Source organism: Erinaceus europaeus, chromosome 2, assembly GCF_950295315.1.
Source record: "Erinaceus europaeus chromosome 2, mEriEur2.1, whole genome shotgun sequence".
Taxonomy (NCBI): Eukaryota; Metazoa; Chordata; class Mammalia; order Eulipotyphla; family Erinaceidae; genus Erinaceus; species Erinaceus europaeus.
The window spans coordinates 57713014-57735287 of NC_080163.1; the positions used below are offsets into that span (position 1 = coordinate 57713014).

The following is a 22274-nucleotide window of genomic DNA, read 5'->3' on the forward strand; positions in this document are numbered from 1 at the left end:
AGACACTGGGGTGTGGGGAAGGGAACATGTCCTGGAACATGATGGAAGAAGAGGACCTAAAGGATGTTGAATTCTTATGTGGAAAACTGACAAATGTATGCATATACAAACTACTGTATTTTACTGTTGACTGTAAGTCATTTATCCCCCCTCCCAATAAAGAGAAAAAAAAGTGATCCTCAAACCTTGACCTCCTGCCTGGAACTCTCTTCTGCTCCCCAGGTCCCACGTGGAGCTGACCATGCTTCTCCCCTGGAAATCCTCTACAGGGTCCCCCTCCCCACCTCATGACTCCCTGAACATCTGCTTCTTCCCATTTATTCCTGATCCCTATGTAGAAAATCACACTGTCACCAGAGCAACGGACCTGGGCTGCATCCTGACTCCTCCCTCTTCCTCCACACCCACTCCCCATCTGCTTCCCTGCCCAGCCAGCTCTTCCACCCTTTTCTCTCCCACCCCAGCCCCTCTTCTATTCCTCACAGGAAGCCTCCAACCCCTTTCTCCCTGGCATCATCACCCCTGTTAACATTTATAAATAAGCCTACTGTTCTTATTAGGATCCATGGTCACACACGGATCCCCCACCAGAGTGTTGTATCTTCCTTATCCTGCTTTATGGTTCTTGAAATGTCACCGGAACTCATATAAGTCATGGAGAGTGCAAGAATAACCAGTACGCATTGAGTTCTTTCTCTGAAATGGTGCTGAGTTCCCAGAACTTTCCTTTTTTAAATAATTTCTTTAAATCTTTGTTGTTGTTGTTCACTTATTGTTGGATAGATATAGAGAGAAATTAAGAGGGGAGGGGGGATTGAGAGGGAAAGAGATAAAGACACTTGGAGCTCTGCTTCACGACTCATGAAGCTTTTCCCCTGCAGGTAGGGACCTGGGGTTTGAACCTGGGTCCTTGCACACTATAATGTGCGTGCTTAATCAGGTGTGCCACCTCTTGGTCTCCCTCACTTTATCTTCAGGGCAACACTATATTGAAGATACAAGTGTCCCCTTGCCCCTTTGGTTTCTTACCATGGTTTTAGTTACTTGTAGAACTATTATGTCCAATATGTAGGACTTGGTATTATCTGTACTTGGTTTTATGTATCGATGAGGGAGAGGGGCTTGGAACATACTCCAATGGATAGGTAGGGGACTACAGTAATACAGTATCATTCAATGCTTAAGATATATGTATTTATTAAAGACAGAGACACACAGAGAGAGTGGAGGTAGGTGGCATAATGGAACCAAGAACCAAAGTCAGTCTGGCATATGTGATGCCAGGGCTATCACTCAGGACCTCATGTTCTTATATGCTGCACTCTAGCCAGTAGGCTACCTCTCAGGCTACTCATTTTATTTTATTAAAAGTATATATAGGGACAGAGAGGTATAAAGAATGAGAGATAGATAGATATGCCATAGCTTCCTTCAAACCTGGGTTGTATACATGGAAAAACAACACACTGTCCATGTGAGCTATTTCCCTGGTCCTTATTAAACATTTTAAACATTAATTAAGTAATTAATTTCATAAATGAGAGAGTGATAAGTCAGAGCACTACTCTGTTGTATTCCGTGCTATGGGATGGAACCCAGGAAAGGTACAAAATTAGCCACCAAATACACAGGTGGCAGCATTGGGGTTCTAGCCCAAAGCCTGTCACCCTCTCCCTCAGAGTACCCCCTCCTCAGGGATCCTCAGCCCCAGTTCTGTGCCCTCTATCCCCTTGTTCTTGTGTTGCTCAGGGAATATGTACCTTAGGTAGCAGGTGAGAGAATTCCTTCCAGGAAGTACCCAGATAAGTGCTTTTAAACTGCTAGATATTTATTTAACACATATTAGAGAGAGAAGTGACTTCACACAACATACTTGTGGTTTTCCACAAAAAAAAAAAAAGATTGCTTAATATTAGCCTCAAGTAACAGAAGCAAGTTATTAGATGTTGATGTCTGGGAAAATAAATAAGTAAGCAAAGTGTCAGGTAGCACAAAGATAGGGCAAACACTTGGGTTTCCCCATGACGAAAGCCTGGGACTGCACTGGGACCTCTACCCCAGATCCCAGCCAGTTCTCAAGCCCTACCACCACCACCCCCAGGATGGACAGTTCCCAGGAACTCAGCCTGGAGCATTCAATAAACAGATGTTGTTTCTTTTTTCTCCATGCAGATAGACCATCTTGAAGGGCAGTGTCAGACCAGAGACGAGTTAGGAAGGAGAAATTGGGGTCCACCAGTACCCGTCTTCCCCACTTGGCCTGAGCTAGAGACCCTGGTTCTGTGAGTGGCTAAAGAAGGCAGAGCCACAGGAAGCCAGAAGGAGCCCCAAGAGGAGCAGAGGCCCAAGTCCCAGCATCTCCAAGAGAAACATCAGCACCATGCTGGGCCCCCATCTCTCACATCCACCCCTGGGACCTGATGAAAGCAGGCCTAGCCCCTGTGCCTTCAGGATCCCAGATGGGAGCTACAGGTGTCTGGCCCTGGAGGCAGAGGAAATCAGTGGTGAAGACAGTCTGCAGGAAGAAGCAGGACTCACAGACCTGGAGGAGGACAGGGTATCCTGCAGCAGCCGGGACAGCTTTGCCTGCAGAGCCGCTCCAGGAGCCCCTCAGCAGCCCAGGGCTCTGCTCATCCAGTCCCCCAGCTGGCCCAGAGAGGTCCTCAAGGGGAGCCAGCAAGAAGATAGGACTGGCCACGAATGGAGCTTAGTGACTGCCCAGCAGGTGATCACAGCCAGCCCCAGCCCAAGCCCAAGCCCCAGCCCCAGCCCCAGCCTTGGGCCAAGGGTTGCTCAGAAACCAGGTAAGTCTTGGCCCTTTCTCTGGGCTGACATACAGGTCCTTACCTCATAGTATAGCACCAGTCACTGCAGCCCCCAGGGCACACCCAGATTAACAGCTGTGAAAAGATGGGGTGGGCACTACATGAGTTTCCAGCTGTCCCTGTTTTCCTCCCTCAGTCTGTTCTGGTCTCTGCCGACAAGAACACACAAGAAGGCAGAGAGAGAGAAAGCTGAATTATCATGCTGTGGATGCAAAAGCTCTTTCTGGTGGGGAGGCAGCACAGTGGTTATGCAAAAAGGCCTTCAAGCTGAGGCTCTGAGGTCCCCGGTTCAATCCCCAGCATTGCCATAATCAGTCTCTCACACTGGTCTGCCCTCTACTCATCTGTGGTGACAAATGACAGTGGCTGTCCAGAGCCTGGTATGTCATTGAACACACTAGTGCTGGTTGCTGAGCATGCAGGACTGTAGCTCTCAGTAGAGCAAGAGTCAAAGATCCTATAAGACTGGAGTTTTTGAGAGGTTCCCACTGTTTAACTGTGTAGGCAAGCAGAGGCCCAGATTGAAGAAATTTCTGTTCCAGGCCTCTTCCTCACAGCCTGTTGGTGACTGAGTGAGGACCTGTGTTTCCTCCCACCCCATTGCCACTGGCTTCAATTTTTTTCTCTTTTTATTTATTTTGGAATTTGTAAAATACTTTATGTATTTTATTTTAAGGAGAGAGTGAGAGACACTGACTCAGCTCTAGCTTATGGTGGTAATGGGGATTGAACCTGGGACCTCAAACCTCAAGCATGAAAGTCTTTTGCATAACCATTATACTGTGTCCCCAATCTCTCTTTCTCTTACTTTATTGTATTTGATAGGACAAAGAGAAATTGAGAGGGGAGTGGGAGATAGAGAGGGCGAAAGAGAAATGCCCACAATACTGCTTCGCTATTTATGAAGCTCTACGCCACCTTCAGGTGGAAATGGAGGACTTGAACCCAGGTCCTTGTGCATGGTAACCTGTGCACTCAACAGGGTGCACCACCATCTGGCCTCCTGCTAATTTGTTTTATTTTATTTTATTTTATTTTATTTTATTTTATTTTATTTTTTTACCAGAGCACTGCTCAGCTCTGGTTTCTTGTAGTGCTGGGGATTAAACCTGGGACCCCAATCTCTCAGGCATGAATGGCGTTTGTATCACCACTGTGCTATCTCCCTGCCCCAGTTTCCTCTCTCTCAGAAATGACAGAGGCAGGACCCACGTCACCTGGGCTAACGTGGACACCCAGGGACAGTGTGCAGGGTTGTGTGTGTCACGGAAGGAAGGAGAGGATGATGACAGCTTTCCTGCCGTCTGGGGGCAGGGTGGAGCAGGGCAACCTCCACTGGCGGCCCATGGAAACACTGAAGTGCGTCCAGATGGGAACAACGTGAGCTTGGCAGGAGCCACTGCTAGCAGATCCTGGGGGCGTAGTAGGGCATGCGGGGGGGGGAGTGGGGTGGGGGATATAAGCCTGGGAGGGCTCATGTGTCAGGAAACTAGAGAAACACCCCATTTCTTTTCAGGCTGGCATTTCATCAGATGTCGCCCACTTACTTCTCTGAAATCTCTCCAGACTCCAGCACACACCCCCACCCCCTACCCCCCACCCCCCCCATCCCAGATAATATTCCTGATATGCTGGGATCACAAGGGAAACTGGACAGGAGCACCTGGGGAGGGAAAAGGACACCCCCGAGAGGTTTCAGAAGCCTTGAACTTTAAAGTGGACCCTTGCTTCCCATAACCAGGTCAAGTCCAGGTTCCTGGGAGGCTGAAGCCTAGGGAACTCCTGCCTCCAACTCCCTGGAAGACTAGTTCGGGATCAGGAGACATAGGTGCTGGTTCTGAAACCCAGCGCCAACTAGCCAAATCCCAGCAGATTCTTTTTCCTTAATGAGATTCAGCTTCATCAGAAAATAAAGACCTAGAGAGAGATAATGTAGTGGTTATATAAAGGGCTTTTATGTCTAAAGTCCCAGGTCCATGCCCACCTCTGCCACAAGCCAGAGCATAGACATGGTCTGGCAATAAATAAATAACTAGAGAGTCGTGCAGTAGTGCAGCGGGTTAAGCACAGGTGGCGTGAAGCACAAGGACTGGCGTAAGGATCCCGGTTCGAGCCCCCAGCTCCCCACCTGCAGGGGAGTCTCTTTGCAGGTGGTGAAGCAGGTCTGCAGGTGTCTATCTTTCTCTTCCCTTTTCTGTCTCCCCCTCCTCTCTCCATTTCTCTCTGTTCTATCCAACAATGACAACATCAACAACAATAATAACTATAACAACAATAAAACAACAAGGGCAACAAAAAGGAAGTAAGTAAATAAATATTTTTAAAAATCTGATGAAATATAAATAAATAAATACATGAACCCTATCTACCTCATAGAGCTACTGTGAGCTCACAGTGCTTGCAGGTTATTAGTCTTTAAGGTATTGGGACAGTTTAGATAAGGTCTTTATTAAACAATATAACAATTATATATTTTTTTTACCAGAGCACTGCTCAGCTCTGGCTTATGGTATTGCAGGGTGGACTGAACCTGGAACTTTGAAACCTCAGTCATGAAAGTCTCCTTGCATAACCATTATGCTATCTACCCCTCCCCACCAACTATGATATCCCCTCCTTCCTTCTTCCCTCTCTCTCTCTTTCTCAGTAGTCATCTTTTTTCCACCACTGTCATCTGTGTTCCCATCTCCAAGTAATCATTGGAACTTAACCACTCTGGTACAACTTTGTCAGAAAAATAAGCAGAGACAGAGATAGAGAGACAGAGAGAAAGACACCACAGCACCAAAGCTTCCTTCAATGACCCTGTTGCACACATGGCAAAGTAGGTGTATTATCTAGGTGAGCTGTCTTGCCAGCTCTGCCAATATCACTTTCTAAGCCCTTATGTATGAGCTCTTGGTTTTAAGAGTTGGCACAGATTTCACTTAAACTCATAACGATCTCCACAAGGACCACGTTATGGTTTCCATTCTACGGATGAGAAGATCGAGGCTCAGAGGATAAGTGGCTTATCCAAGACTCAGGGTTAGCAAGTCACCAAACCATACTTAAACTATGATTTCCTGAATATGGGACTTTGCCCTTAGCCATTACAACATTCTGGATTTAAGATGGGAAGGTGTTGTCTCCTGGCACTCCAAAGTGGAAGAGACTCTGGGTGCAGAGGTATTAAAAGAATAATGCCTTTATTGAATGCTTTGGGCTTTTCACATAGAGCTAGGTCATTTCTTAGTATCTCATACTTAATTCTCTTAGTGCAACTTTTCAAGGCAGGTATTAGCCTCTCCATCTTATAGGTGAGACACTTAGGCTTGGAATTTAACTTTCCTCTCCAGAGTCACAGTCAATGTTCAAGCTCAAGTGATAATCTGGCTCTTCTCACCTCATTGCCTGGTTTACTCTTTTCTTCTTCTCCTCCTTCTCCTTCCTCTTCCTCTTCCCCTTCCCCTTCCCCTTCCCCTTCCCCTTCCCCTTCCCCTTCCCCTTCCCCTTCTTCTTCTTCCCCTTCTTCTTCTTCTTCTTCTTCTTCTTCTTCTTCTTCTTCTTCTTCTTCTTCTTCTTCTTCTTTTAATATTTTATTCACCTATTGGATATTTTAGTGAGAAAGACACACACACACAGAGAGAGACAGAGAGAGAGACTAATGACAAGAGCACTGCTCAATTCTGGTTTATTATTGTGCTGGGGATTGAACTTGGGACCTCAGAGCCTCAGGCATGAAAGTCTTTTGCAGAACCATTCTGTCTCCTCAGCCACATTCCTTTCTTTAGCGTTCAGCCACATGGTTGTCCAATTCAATCTTGATCATTTCTAGGGGTAGGGGAGACAGACATGAGCTCAGGAGGATGGACTGAATAGGTTTCATCTACAAAATGAAAGCAGGAAAGAAGCTTGGTCTTCTAGGGGAGTAGAAAACCAGCTGGTTCCATAGTCAGAGCTCACACAGGCTTATCTTCTCCTTTGGGGAATGACGTTAGTTGCCTGGAAGTCCCAAGGGAAGAGGCTTGTGGATCTGCCAACATATTTGTGGAATTTGAAATCTTTCTTTCCTTGGTTCCTCCTCATATCTCTGGAGGCCTGGAAGCATCTCTGAACCCTTGCACCTGTCCTTCAGCAATTATTCCTGACTCTCTGGAGTGCACCGTGACCATCTTAAGTGTGGGTCATAGCACCTTCTGCCTAGGGAACCACCATTTGGGGTGTATGCATGCTGGTGTGCTCTCTCTAAGCCCTGATTAACAGGGTTGTTGGCAGAATGAGGTGGGAAAGATGGGGGGGGCAGTATAGAGACAAGTTTTCCTGCCATTGGTTTCTGTCAACTTGGGAGAAGATATATAGATACACACACACACACACACACACACACACACACACACACACAAAAGTGTCTTATAGGGCTCATGATGTAGTCTCAGCTGCCACAGCTTATCAAGATTATTTTTCAGAGAGACTCTGAAGTCCAGAGATGGCAAATGACTCGGTCCAGGTCACATAGAAAGTAGGTGACACCACTAGGACTGAAAACCACGGCTTCTGCCTCCTGGCTTAGCTGTGCTTAGCTGTGCCAAATGCTTTGCATGAGCTATCAGTAGCTTTTTTTCTTCTTTAATTTTGCTTTTTATTTTCTTTTTTGCCTCAAGGGTTATTGCTGGGGCTCGGTAACTGCACTATAAATCCATTGTACCTGGCAGTCTTTTTTCTTTCCATTTTATTGGATAGGACAGAGAGAAATTAAGGGGAAGGAGGAGATAGAGAGGGAGAGAGAAAGACACCTACAGATCTGCTTCACCACTTGTGAAGCGTCCCTCCTGCAGGTGGGGAGCCGGGGGCTCAAACCTGAATCCTTGCGCAGGTCCTTGCACTTAGTACTATTTGTGCTTAACTGGATGTGCCACTGCCCAGCCCCCTTGATCTCATTCTCTAAACAATCTTATGACTTTCCTACTTTGTAAAAAATTAAGTTGGATGGATGAGGAAACTAAGATATGAGGAGCTTACATGAACTGTCAAGTGTTTTAGGCTTGTGGGTGGAGGAGCCACAGTTTGAACCTCAGGAGGTCTAGGCCCAGGCTTCCCACCCTTCTCTGTGCCACCTATCTCCATGGAGAGGAGGCAGTGGGGCCTTGCTCTTCCACCCACCTGGGACTGGAGAAAGGTTGTTCAGGCTCCTAGGGATGGTGAGGATCCTGCCAAGTGAATTAACTTCCCCTTGTGTATACTCAGGGGTCCCTTGGCTCCCTTATTGATACTGCCCTCATTTGTCCATAACTTTGGGAGAACTACTTTCCTTCCTTTTGGAGGGGCTATTTGTTATTGGGAATCCAGGGTGTCTAGAGGATTTGGAGGCCTTGCCAACCTTCAAACAGCTAAGCACAGAACCTCTGGGATGTGTGTGTGAGGGGTGGGGGGATACTGAGGGTGAGACTGTGACATGACTGTGCTGTGCAGAGGGACCAGTACCCAAAAATAAGTGCTGGCAGTGGTCACTGGGCCAAGGACAAGATCCCTAAGAAGTAATGGGAGTGAGCAGCTTTTTAGGAGTCTGGGAGAATCACACACACACACACACACACACACACACCTGTAATCAGAGGGTGATGGCACAGAAGCAGGACTCACAGGATCATCTATCCTTCAGACATGTACTTGTCCATGCCTGCAAGCATGCCCGTGTACAAATACGGTGTGTATATACCATGTTCTTATGCAAGCATTCACATATATATATATACATATATGAATATATACTCACGCAGCTACATGCACACACGCATGTCCTAAGGCACCCACATGCCTGTACATGGGAATCTACTGGAGCAAACCCTCCCATAGACGTCACCCCCCTTGTGTGCCTAACTTCCACATGTGACCATGAATCCCATATGCAGAGCATTCAGAGCCCCCCACACTCACTCACTTCACCACCACCCCCAGAAAACATGCAGGCACACTGGCAGGCTCAAAGCATGTTCTTTTCTCCTGCTCATACACCCACACACTGACATCTCTCTTGCACACACACACACACACTTTCTCCTGCAGGCATATCCATTCTGAACACCCACGAGCAGCCCCAACTGCTTTCCATCCTCTTTCCATTTCCCAATGTCTTTCTCGTTCGTGTCCACCCACACAGTAATCCTAGCGCGCGCTCTCTCTCTCTCTCCCATGCAGTTTGTTTCTTGGCTTCCCACATTTTGGGATAGAACCACTTTCCCAGCTCTCTGTGTCACACACACACACACACACACACACACACACACGGTAGGCCTGATGTCAGTCCCAGGACCCCCTTTGTGTATTCCTCCCAAACCCTCTACATTAATGGGGCAACCCCAATCCATGGGCAGCCACATGGCCAGAGGAGTTCCCTGCAACCTGGGAGGAAGGGAGAAAAAGGTGGGAGAGTGGGGAGATGGATGGGTGAAGCCAGGGAGTGCTTGTTCCCTGGGTCACCTGACCTCACACTCACTAGATGTCCACTGGGGACAAGAGTGGTTCCCAAGCCAGGCAAGCTGCAGCTCTGTGTCACGGGAGTGGCCCCTGGAGTGGGCCACATCAGCACATTTCTCACTCCCTCTAGCAGAAGTCTAAGCCCAGAGCCTTGTGACTAAAGATGAAAATGGAAAGTGGAACTGCTATGGTAGAAGGGGATGCAGTACTTAGAACTCAGGGAAACTTTGGTGAAAACCCCAAGGGGGCACGTTTCCCAAGGAGGCTTTCATTTCACAGTTGTCTGGAGTGCCAAGGGTGCTTTTTAGATTCCTGTTTCTTATTCCACTGCCCCCTGCTCTTCTTGGGGAGAGGGTACTAGGGCTCAGGAATCTCTACTGTACCCCCACATCACTCTGGGGCACACTCACCCTGGTCCAAGGCATACTCCTCCCCCTTTCCACAAGCTTCCTCAGTTGGACTCTGAAATCTTGGTCAAAATGGGGGAAGAAAAGTCCATGAGAAACACAGCATCCACCGACAAAATAGCTCACCAGGACAGTCCACTGCTTTGCCATTTGTACTACCCAGGTTCAAACCTGCCCCCCCCTGCATTGAACGAAGCTTGGGTGCTGTAGTGTCTTTCACTCTCTCTGCCTCTATCTAAAAATAAGAGGGGGCAGGGGGCAGAGGAGTGAGGCACACAAACCCATAGCTTATTTGATTCAGTGCAGATGTTACCATGTGCAAGGACTCAGGTTCAAGCCCCCTGCCCCCACTTATAAGGAGGAAACTTCACTAACAGTGAAGCAGGCCTGCAGGTGTCTCTTTCCTCTGTAGTTCCTCCTTTCCTCTTGATTTCTCTCGCTCCCTATCCAATAGATGAATAAATCAACGACAGAGAAAGGGGCGGGGTGAGGGGAAAGAATGAATCACTACCCTTGTGGCTGGTCCATGAGTTAAGTCAGGGAGACCCCCAGGTCCATGAAAAGGTGACAGCCTCCTCAGTCCCCCTGTGTCCTAAGTTCTACCTGGAGGAACAGTTACTGCAGTGCCTGGGGCTGAGACAAGGGTGGTGGCTGGAGAAGGGATCTATTGCATGGGGGTGGGGGGGCTGAAAGGAACACGGTGGGGAGGTGTGAGATGAGATAAAAAAAACCTAGGACAGAATCACAGAGGCCTTCAAGGGGGGGTTAAGGAGAGGGTAGGAGGGGTGCAGCAAAGCTAAGAAGCCAAGGGCCTGACGTGTGTGTGTGTGTGTGTGTGTGTCTGTGTGTGTGTGTGTGTCTGTGTGTGTGTGTGTCTGTGTGTGTGTGTGTGTGTGTGTGTGTGTGTGTGTGTCTGTGTGTGTGTGTGTGTCTGTGTGTGTGGGGGGGGGAGGGCCGCACCTCCTGGGCGGGGCGGCGCTAGGGCCCCGGAGAGCGTTCGGCAGGAGCCCCGCGCCCCGCCCGCCAGCCCTCCTGGCTGGGGCTCTCGGTCCCCCGCAGCCCGCTAGGCGGTGGGAGCAGCGGCTCAGAGGGCGCGGGGCGGGGGCGCCGGAGTGTGCAGGGGGAGGCGCGCTGTCTGCTCCGCCAGGTGCGCAGAGGCCGAGGTGAGTGGGGGGGCGCCGGGCGGAGCCGGGGTGCGCCCTCGGGGAGCAGCCTAGTTGCGGGTCCCCACGCCAGTCAGGTGGAGGTGGCACATCACCTCGGGGCTCAGGTTTCTCACGCCAGGTGACCTTGGCCAAGTCGTTGCCAGACTTTGGCCTCAGTTTCCCCATCTGTGTGGCGAAGGGGGAGGAAGGAATCTTTGGAGCAGCTCGGGAGCGGGGTTTGAGGGTGGAGGGGGGGATGCCCGACGAAGGGGGAGGAAGCTACTCCCAGGGGTGCACGGGTGGAATGGTCGAGCCCTAGAGGTTGGGGGCGAGGGCAGCCCCAGCTCACCCCTGGGCATCGTCCTGCCTCTGCGCCCTCGGCCAGCGCAGGGAGCCCGGCGGACCCCGAGCGCCTCTGAGTGGGGAGGGCTGGGTTCTGCGGGGGGTGAGCCCGCGGGGCGGCGGGGACAGCGTGTGCCCGGGTGGTGCCCCTCCTTTTCCCGGGCAGGCGGGTGGGGCTCACGGGACACCCACTCCGCAGAGGGAGGGAGCACCCACCCGGGTCCCACCTGGGGGTTAAAGCGGGGCCTTCCCTGACTGCCTCTAGCGAGAGGGAACTACTCGGCTTCCAGTTCTCACAACCCCCGCTGGCATCTCCTCATTGGCCAAGGGGAGCACAGAGGTCCAGGGGCTAAGGAGCAGACTCAGAGGTCTCCATCCAGGACCCAGGCAATAGGAATGGGCGGCGAAGTGGGGTGATGTCGGGGGTGGGGGAGAGGGATGGGGGAGGGTATTGTATCCTCCCCGTGTTCACCCCAAGCCCCTTGTATATGGAGGCAGGGAGTACCCTGTATCCCACGTCTGGGTTATATATAAGGGGCAAGTACTGCGCTGTGAAGCAGCACGCCCCCCCCCCCACACACACACACGACTGTCTCCAGAGTGGCAGGTGGCACTGGAATAAATTGACTTACTGTGAGGGATCTTGCAGAAAAGCCTCCCCCCATTTTAGTTCCAACCCAGTGAGAACTGGGCAGGGTGACCCCTGAGGGGACAGCTGTGCTGGTAAAGGTTGTGGGGTTAGTGCCCAGACTCCTGTCCAATTGCCGAGGTGGAGGATGGGAGGAGGTCCCCCTGGGCCTTCTCCTGTGCTGAGGGCAGAACCACTAAAACCAATGATTTCTCTCCAATTCTTACTTTACTGCTTCCAGTAGTGGGAAGGAACCCCTCACGGCAGTTGAAAAAAAAAAAAAACACCCTGTATGCTTTCTTTTAAAAAAAAAATTATTATTTGGAAGAGGGAGAATATGAGATCTTGGGTGGGGTTTCATCTTCTCTGATCCTCAGTTTCCCCATATGTATGATAACAGTGAACTCAGAAAATTCTAGGTATTTTATTTTACTTTATTTTATTTTTACCAGAGCACTGCTAAGCTCTGGTTTATGGTGGTGTAGGGGGTTAGGAACTGAACCTGGGACTCTGGAGCCTTAGGCATGAAAGTCTTTGTGCTCAACCATTATGCTACCCACCCCCCTCCATGGGAAGTATTTATTTATTTTGTTGTAGTTGGAGCTTCACTGCTCTGGGCTAATGATATATATATGAAGAGAGAAAAAGAGAGAAGCAGAGAGAGAGAGACCACAGCACTGAAGCTTTCTTCACTGCAGGAAGAGGCAGGCTTGAACCTGGGTTGTGCATATGGCAAAGCAGTGCACTATCCAAGTGAGCTATTTCACCAGCCTTTTAGGTTGATATTCAGAGAAGTTCCCAACAGCTAGTTGTTCATTGCTATACCCCACCTGGACTTCCATTTGCAGGCCTACCACCCCTCCCCCAGCCCAACCAGTACCTGAAGCTGTGACTAGAATCAGCAGCATCTCTGTAGTAAAATAAACTTCTTCCCTTTCATAGCTGCTGTCCCTTTTGAATGGTGGGAGCAAAAAGAAAATCCCTGTGGCATTTGGGTGCTTACTTCCCAACTGACCCATAACCTCTCCGGTTGGTCAGCATGTTATCTAATCTCCCTTTTTTTTAGAGTTGGGGAGCTTGTGGAAGGTGCTGGAAAGAGAAGAGATTTGCCTTGGCTCTGTGTAGAGAAGGGACAGAACCTGTTATTTGGGACAGGACCCCTCCTGGGTCAGTGGGAGGGGCACAGGTGCTGGCACATCTGGAGTGGGGGAGAAGTAAGAAGAAGCTTTTTTTTTTCTCCAGCTCCTCTCTGTCATTCCTGCCTGTGGCCTATCTCCAGGGAACCTACAGCCTGACCTCCACCCACTCACCCCTCAAGGCAGAGCAAACCTCTAGACTTTGGAGTCAAGCCTGGGAGGCACTTTTTATTATTATTATTAATGTTTACTTCTTTCTTTCTTTCTGTCTGTCTGTCTTTATTTATTTTCCCTTTTGTTGCCCTTTTTTATTGTTGTAGTTATTATTGTTGTTATTGATGTCATCCTTGTTGGATAGGACAGAAAGAAATGGAGAGAGGAGGGGAAGACAGAGAGGGGAAGAGAAAGATAGACACCTGCAAATAGACCTGCTTCACCCTCTGTGAAGTGACTCCCCTGCAGGTGGGGAGCCAGAGGCTCCAACCGGGATCCTCATGCTGGTCCTTGCACTTTATGCCACCTGTGCTTAACCTGCTGCGCTACCGCCTGACTCCTGGCAACTTTTTTTTCTTTAAAGGCAGCTCCCCAGCTTCCAGACATGAACTTATTGAAGACTCTGATGCCAGGAAGGGAAGGACTTAGGGGGAAGTGGGCTGGGCAGCCCAGATAGGGCACCTCTGGTCCCTGGGAAAGTAGGGGGTGCTGTAATCAGGACGTGTCAGCTCTGTTCCCCACTGTAGTGTAGCAGCAGGGGCAAGGTAGACCAGCAGAGGATCAATAGGGGAAGGGGGTGGGGACAGGCCAGTGTCCTGAGCTGCCTTATAGACCTCGGCGCCAGGCTGACCTTGCCACTTGTTTGCTGGTGAACTTGGCAAACCTTTGTGCCCTATGTACCTGAATGGCCCTCACCAGTAATAGGATGGAAAGGATCCTCGGGCACTGGGGTTATAATACTGGTCACAATAGATTAGTCTCTGCCCTCAGGTAAATTGTACTTTAATTATAGAGCTAGACAAGTAAAAGAGAAGCAAAGAAACCAACAAGACCTTTTCAGATGGTCAAAAAGTGCTATTTTAAAAAAAAAGGCTGCAAAGGTAGAAAAACCCTTGCAACGGCTTGTTGTACATTGGTCATAAGGGAAGGTCACTTGTCAGGGCGTGACCTTGGTGTGCAGGCCTGAATGCTAGTTATTTGAAGAAGTGATCACAGGTGATTTCTTGGAGGTGGTATGTCCAGAAGAGTTGGGCCTAGAAGAGTGAAAGGGGATTGTTTTAGAGGATGGTTAGCAATCCAAAGTTGGAGCTGAGGGTGGAGGTCAGGGGTGATGGCTGTGAGCTGTAGGTCCTGAAAATGCCTTCATCCCTCAGGGCTTCAGCCTACAGACCCAAAGGAGCCCAGATGTGATCAGAGTCCTTTGTGAACTGTCCCTGGGCTGGGGGGTGAGGGAGGGAGTTGGTGTGGGGCCAGCCTGCAGGCTGTGTAATTCCAGAGGCTTACAAAAGTTCTCTCTTTCTCTCTGGAGAAAAATCTTCACATTGGCCACTGTCTGAAATTCCACCATCCTAGCTTCATCTTTTCCACTTGGTGAGCAGAATAGTACAGTTGTGTGTAAGTCTGCCCTCCCCAGCCCAACCTCCAGCTGCTGCAGGAGTAAAACCCAGCCTTAATCTGTGTTTCCTGCTCCCTTCAAGGCTAAAACACACACACACACACACACACACACACACACACACACACACACACACACACACACACACACACACACACACACACACACATACACACACACACACACACACACATTCTGGGCTGGATCCCTGCGGTCTATTCCATCCTGGGTACTAGGAGATTTTGTGTTATCTAATTTCTCCAGTCTTTGTTTTCCCATCTCTGAGACAGAAACAGGACTAGCCCCTATCTTTTATGATGGTTCTGAAGATTAACCGAGATGGTGTTAAATGATCAGAAAAATAACTATCCCTTGTAAATAGCATCATCATGAATTGGTCACTTTAAAATAGCAGGTCTGGCTAGGTAGATAGCATAATGGTTCTACAAAAGACTTTCATGCCTGAGACTTTGAGGTACCAAATTCAATCCCCATCATCACCATAAGCCAGTGCTCTGGTCTCAGTCTTTCTTCCTCTCTCTCTCTCTCTCTCTCTTTCATATAAATAAATAAAGTATTTTTTTAAAGCAGGTTCTTTTTTATCATTTTTTATTAGTGATTTAATATTGATTGTGGTATAAGACTTAAAGATTGTGGTATAATAGGAGTACAATTCCATACAATTCCCACCACCAGAGTTCTGTATTCCAACCCCTCCACTGGAAGTTTCCCTATTTTTTATCTTCTGGGAGTATGTACCAAAGATCTATATGGGGTGCAGAAGGTGAGAGGTATGGCATCTGTAATTGCTTTTCCACTGGACATGGGTATTGACAGGTCAATCTATACTCCCAGCCTAAAAACAGCAGGTTCTTGAGATGGACACTTAACTCCAGTCTCATCATTTATCATTTTGTTTTTTACTTGCCAAGGGAAATTGAGGTTCAGAGAGGTTAAGTGAGTTTCCCAAGGTCATACAGCTGGTCAGTGGCCAGATTTGAACCCAGGTAGTCAATACAAACTGCTTCTTGACCTCTGGATTGGGACAGGTTTAGAGGATGAAAGATGGGCACAAGTGCAGAAGAAGAGGGCCTGGGTGCAGCCTTAGGGCTGGACTCCTGAGACCGCAGCCTTCACTGATCGGCTGTGATCTTGCAGAAACCATTTGCTGGCAGTCGGGCGGTAGCGCAGTGGGTTAAGCACGGGTGGCACAAAACTCAAGGGCCGGCATAAGAATTCTGGTTCAAGCCCCCAGCTCCCCATCTACAGGGGAGTCGCTTTATAGGCAGTGAAGCAGGTCTGCAGGTGTCTCTCTTTCTCTCCCCTTTCTGTCTCCCATCCTCTCTCGGATTTCTCTCTGTCCTATCCAACAATTACGACACCAACAACAATAATAACTATAAGGGCAACAAAAGGGAATAAATAAATAAATTTAAAAAAAAACCATTTGCTTTCTCAGACTCTCCAGTGCTTTTGTGGGCTGGGCTAGAGAAGACAGGAAGGATTGTGGGTGTGAAAGAACTCAGTAGACACCAAAAGCCCCGAATTATAAAGGGGCAGGCTGGGTGGGCCCCATAGACAGAGAAAGGGCTGAGCTTGGCCATTCATGTCTAATCCTCTGGAAGAAAATCTTCCAGAGACTAAAAGTTTTGAGTGGATAAGTCAACGTTCTTAAAAAAATGGTTAACTCTGATGGTTATTCACTGTGTGCTAGGGGTGTTTTAAGTCCTTTGCATGTTAAGGGAAACATGTTCAGAGAGGTTGAGTGAGGTCACACAGCTGGTCAGTGGCCAGATGTGAACTCAGGTGTTCTGATCCCAAAGCTTGTGTGCTTGTCTACAGAAGAATACAACCTCTTGCTTCAGGTGGCTTGGTAGAGGCTCAGAGGGGCCACCTGCTTAGGCACACACAACTTTGCACATCAAAAGCTCCCTGGGTCTGAAGTTTAGGTTGTCCTTTGAGCCATCTCTTCTCACCCCTCCCCCTTGCTCCCTGGAGTAGGTCAGGGAGGATCAAGTGTGCCCTGCCAGTTCTGTGTCCCCGGGTTCTCTGCCAGGGCCTGCTGCTTGAGCAGGCATCATTAAGGTTGGGAAACTTGAGTGGCTCCCAAAAGTCTGTGTTGCTATGTGTCTCCATGGGGTCAGGCTACTTCTCATCACTGTGCAGATGAGGGAAACTGAGATCACAGAGTCCAGAAACCTGCCCACAGCTACAGAGTTACAAAGCACTTTCTCACTAATACTATGGGCTCCCAGAGGGGATGGGGCTTTGGGACCCTCCTGCCATCCCTCTTCTCCCCCCCACTCAGAGTGGCCCCGGTTTCAGTCAGGATGCGTTCCTGACATGGGGACCCTTGGAGGGAACACATAAAGTTGGAGAGGAGGATGGGCAAGGAGGGTGCTGTTAAAAAATAGACTGTCACGCGCACAGGGACCAGCATGCCACCACCCAGCCTGTGCCAGTTGGCTCCCTGTGCTCAACTGCCAGGTTCTGTTCAGGCCTGGGCCCCTTCTTCCCACCCTCCCCTGGCTCTGGGCCTGGGGCTAAATGCTCCTCTGCAGCCTGCTCTCCCTCCTCCAGCCCTGCCTAGCCTCCAGGGCAGAGAGTGGGCCTGTCGCTCAGCTGTCAGCATTCTGCTGAGCCTGGGGTCTGGAGTCCCCACTTTGTTGGTCCCATGGTCTTCACACCAGGCCCCTTTGATGACAGAGTGATGCTGCTGGTTCAGCTTCGTTCAGAACCTTTTGCCAGCACTTGGACCAGAGCATCAACCCCATCCCCCAACACCACTTCCAGAGAGCAGTAAGGCCCTCAAAGCAGGGGTGCAGAGCAGAGGGTGAGGCAGGGAAGATGCACCATGCAGGTGGCTGGCGAGTGTGATGTGAGCAGTGTTTTTATTTATTTATTATTTTTATATATTTCAGACATACTGACTTCACTTTTTTTTTTTTTACAACTGATTGTATTGGTGATTATAGTAGGTTACAAGAAGGTAGTATAGGGACCCTGTGGTGGTGCACTTGGCTGAGCGCACACATTACAAGATGGCAGTATTACAGGGTATAGTTCCACATTGCACCCACCACCAAAGTGCTTTTTCCACCACCAAAATTACTAGCCAAGCAATTTTTTTTTTGCCCCAGGCTTATTGCTGGGGCTCGGTGCCTGCACAAGGAATCCACTGCTCCTGGAGGCCATTTTTGCCCTTTTTGTTGTCTTTGTTGTTTATCCGTATTGTAGTTACTATTATTGTTGTTGTTTTTGGATAGGACAGAGAAATTGAGAGAGGAGGGGAAGACAGAGAGGGGGAGAGAAAGATAGACACCTGCAGACCTGCTCCACTACCTGTGAATCAACTCTCCTGCAGGTGGGGAGCTGGGGGCTCAAACCGGAATCTGCAGTCCTGCTTTACCACTCATGAAGATTTCCCCCTACAGATGGGGATCAGGGGCTTGAACTTGAGTCCTTGTGCATTGTAATGTGAGCACTTAGCCAGGTGCACCACCACCTGAGGAGCAGTATTTTTATTCAGAGATTCCACCAGTGTTTTCCAGAGCTCCAGGCCTGGCCTAGGTGTGGGGGAGGGAACTTAGAAAAAAAAAACAAACAGCCAAGGTCCCTGCCTGATGGGAGACTATCTGCCACTTGTCAAAGCAAGTAATAATGGAATTACAAATCTGATGAAAGCTTGGAGGAGAGGCAGGAGGTGCTGTGGCAAAGGAATGTGGCCTCCCTGGGCAGAGATGCCTTCCCCTGTCCCTCCCTGCCAGAGCTTTGAGTCCTTCCATCTGCACAATTTCACTATTCCCAGTAGACTCTATTTGTTTAAGAGGGTGAGTGACAGAGCAGTAACATTGAAGAGAGAAGAGAGACACCGTAGCACCAATGTAATACTCATGAAGCTTCCCTTATGAATGTGTTTTCAGGTGGTGGCTGAGGTCTTAAACCAAGGTCCTTATGCATGGCAATGTGTGCACTCTGATGGGTGAACTATCTCCTGGCCCCACTGTTTGCATTTTAATGGCCTTCACAACACACCTGCCTCCCAGCAGACCCCAAAGGCTCCTGAGGCAGCAGTCCCTCAGGCTGAGGTCAAATGAATTCTTCTTTCTATTCCTTGTGGGAACTTATGGAGCTCAGCTTTATATTTATTTATTTATTTATTTATTTATTTATTTACTTTCCCTTTTGTTGCTCTTGTTGTTTTCTATTGTTCTTGTCATTGCATAGGACAGAGAGAAATGGAGAGAGGAGGGGAAGACAGAGGGGGAGAGAGAGATACCTGCAGACCTGCTTCACCACCTGTGAAGCGACTCCCCTGCAGGTAGGGAGCCAGGTGGGGACCCCGGGGCTCAAACCAGGATCATTCAGCTCCACGTGGGCTTAACCCGCTGTGCTACCGCCTGACTCCTGGAGCTCAGCTTTTAACCAGATGAAGGTCTGTCACAGAACTGACTCCAGCTAGGTACCTCCATTTAACCATAGACCCATCCCCACCCCCGAGGAGTCAGGAGACCCATGTGTGTTCTGAATCCACTTTGTAGAGGAATCCTTACTTTCCTTTCTGTGCCTCAGTTTTTGTGTATTATAGGAGGGAAAGTTTTGCTTTACTTGATATGTGGCCTGTGGATGCCATCTCAGCATCACACAGAAACTTATTAGAGAATTGGGAAGATTAGTAGAATGGTTCTGCCAAAGACTTTGATGTCTGAGGCTCAAACCCAAGCACCATCATAAGAGAGAGCTGAGTAGTGCTCTGGGGTCTCTATATCTCTCTCATTTGAATAAATGAAATGAAAAAAAAAGAAACTTCTTAGAAATTCAGAATCTCAGACTCACATCTGACCTCCTGGATCTGAATTTACCTTTTAAAAAAAAGAAAAAAGATTTGTTTTATTTATTACTCATGAGAGAGAGAGAGAGTATTTACATGAGGCAGAGAGGAGAGGGACTGGGTAGTGGCGCACTGTGTTAAGTGCACATAGTACAAAGTATAAGGACCCACACAAGGATCCTGGTTTGAGCCCCTGGATCCTCACCTGCATTGGGGGTGGGTCACTTCACTAGCTGTGAAGCAGGTCTGCAGGTATCTATCTTTCTCTCTCCCTCTCTTATCTTCCCCTCCTCTCTCAGTTTTTCTCTGTTCTATCCAAAAAATTGAAGAAAAAAAAAAAAAGGCCATAGGAGCAGTGGATTCATAGTGTAGGCACCAAGCCTCAGCAATAACTCTGGAGGAAAAAAAAAAAAAAAAGAGGGTGGGTGGGGGTAGAAAGGGAGGGGGATACAGATGGAGAGAGAAAGAGAGAGAGAGAGAGACCATGCACTACTAGGGTTCAAACCAAGAACCCCAGACATGGAAGCTCAGTGCTCTACCAGTTGAGATATTTCCTCAGATGCTCAAATCCATGTTTTAACAACATTTCTGAGCAATTGTATTAAAGCATCAGAGGCCTTTTTGTAGGTCAGTTAGTATTACACTTAATTTTTTTTTAATTAAAAGCTATAGCATCATCCACTCAACTCTTATGAAACAGGGAAGATAGGAACTATTATTTAATTTACTTATTTTTTCCTGTTTTTTAAAAAATTTTTTATTTATAAAAAGGAAACATTGACAAAACCATAGGATAAGAGGGGTACAACTTCACACAATTCCCACCACCAGAACTCTGTATCCCATCCCCTCCCCTGATAGCTTTCCTACTCTTTATACCTCTGGAAGTATGCACCCAAGGTCATTGTGGGATGCAGAAGGTTGAAGGTCTGGCTTCTGTAATTGCTTCCCCACTGAACATGGGCATTGACAGGTCGATCCATACTCCCAGCCTGTCTCTCTCTTTCCCTAGTGGGGAAGGGCTCTGGGGAAGTGGAGCTCCAGGACACATTGGTGGGGTTGTCTGTCCAGGGAAGTCTGGTCGGTGTCATGCTAGCATCTGGAACCTGGTGGTTGACAAGAGAGTTAACTTACAAAACCAAATAAATTGTTGACCAATCATGGACCTAAGGGCTGGAATAGTGCAGATGAAGAGTTGGGGGGGAGGTCCTCCTTCTTGTAGATAGCTAGTAGGTATATTTTAGTTAAATTCCAAAGGGTCTGTGGCTATACTAATTTTTTTTTTCTTTTTGCCCCTGAGCCTGAAATCTGATATGCCAGTGGATCCAAGTTATTGTCTGGGGAGATGATGTCATGGCTGAAAAAAGGACCAGAAAGCGGATCAGGAAAGAGAGTAGCTCCCAAATATGGGAAAGGGGTATAAATATTATTGACTGTAAACTCCATTGATTTGATGTGATCTGGGGCCCATAATTAGCTTAGGAGTCTGTGTGACCTCTGCATCCCTCTAGATCTGAGCTCACATTCTTAGGTCATGAGTAGGAACATTCCATGCTGCCCCAATATTGACCCATCTTCTTCAGGTGAAGCATGTAGAGTATGCTGTCCATAGGATGGAACATTCTCTACCATTATTGACCCAAGTGGAGGGCAAGGTACTATGGGGGCCCACAAAGAGGTCTATTTTGTTGTTTCTGATAGAAATGACCGGTAATAATGGAGAGAGGGATTTATTCGAGTTCTAGGCCCATCAAGTCTGTTTGGGAATCTCAGGACTCCCCGATTAGGGCCCCAGCTGATGGAATGGCCTGATAGTGACTAAAAAGTCATTGTTAAAGTATGCCATCATCAAAGTAAGCACAGTTCAGCTCTGGCTTATGATGGTATGGGATTGAACCTGGAACTTCAGTTCCTCAGGCATGAGAGTCTTTTTGCATAACTATTATGCTATCTGCCCCCACCCCCTTAACTTACTTATCGCATGAAAAAGAAGGGGTTAAGTTGCACAGGCTGTGCCAAAAAGATAGTTCAGCATTAGAGCATTAAACTTGACACATGAAACCCCAGAGGTCCCAGGTTCAATCCCTGGCACCACTCTATGCCAGAGCTGAGCAGTGCTCTGGTCTCTCTTTCATGAGAGTAAATAAATCTTTTTTTTAACCTTTATTTATTTAATAAAAAAGGAGAAATTGACAGGGAAGGGGAATAGAGAGAGGGAAAGAGAGTCAGAGAAACACCTGCAGCACTGCTTCATTGCTTACAGAGCTTTCCCCCACAGGTGGAGACCAGGGATTTTAGCCTGGGTCTTTGTTCTTGATAATATGTGCACTTAACCGAGTGCACCACTGTCTGTCCCCTGAAAATAAATAAATCTTTAAAAGGGAGGGGAAGAAAGGGAAGCAGCAAAATAGCCCACTTGGGTAGTGTGATGCTTTGTCATGTACATGAACTAGGTGCAAGCCCAGCCCCCACCACGCTGAAAGAAGTGCAGTCTTTACTAGAAATGTCAGGGGGGAGGAGGGACACATAGAGCTGTCCTGGTGCAAGAGGGTGGTGTTGGTGCCCAGCCATTCAGCTCTCTCCTTTATCCTTTGACTGCATCAAGTCCCCTCTTGGTGTCCTGCTCTCGTCCCTGTGGACTGCCCACTGGGGCGAGGGTGCTATTCTTAGCATGTGAGAGAATTGAGAAGAGAACATCGTGATACATTATTTATGCCTGTGAGTCAACAGAATTACATTCTGGGCTCCAGAACATGGTTCTCCTGGGTGGCCTTTGTTACCTCATGGCACTTCCTAGGACCCAGGACCCATCCTTACTGATCATCCCTGCTCAAAACCTAAACTGGGAAGTAGCCTCTAAACTGGGAAGTGGGTCATGACCTGCAGCCTCAGACA

At 48.4% G+C, this 22274-nt stretch overlaps 1 protein-coding gene across 5 annotated transcripts in view; it reads left to right on the forward strand.

Moving 5' to 3' along the window:
- SYNPO (synaptopodin) overlaps positions 1–22274 on the forward strand; it is an 88269-nt gene that overhangs the window by 33295 nt on the left and 32700 nt on the right. For 2 of the 5 annotated variants that reach the window (XR_009547252.1, XM_060181245.1), the window contains exon 2: positions 2173–2804. Coding sequence is in view for 2 of the 5 variants with exons in the window: in XM_060181245.1 (XP_060037228.1) it covers positions 2381–2804 (424 nt within the window). In the remaining 3 variants the exon portion in view is untranslated. Of the gene's footprint in view, positions 1–2172; positions 2805–10665; positions 10852–22274 lie in introns of those variants that run through there. The other 3 variants (XM_060181252.1, XM_060181260.1, XM_007516411.3) reach the window with 3 other exon arrangements.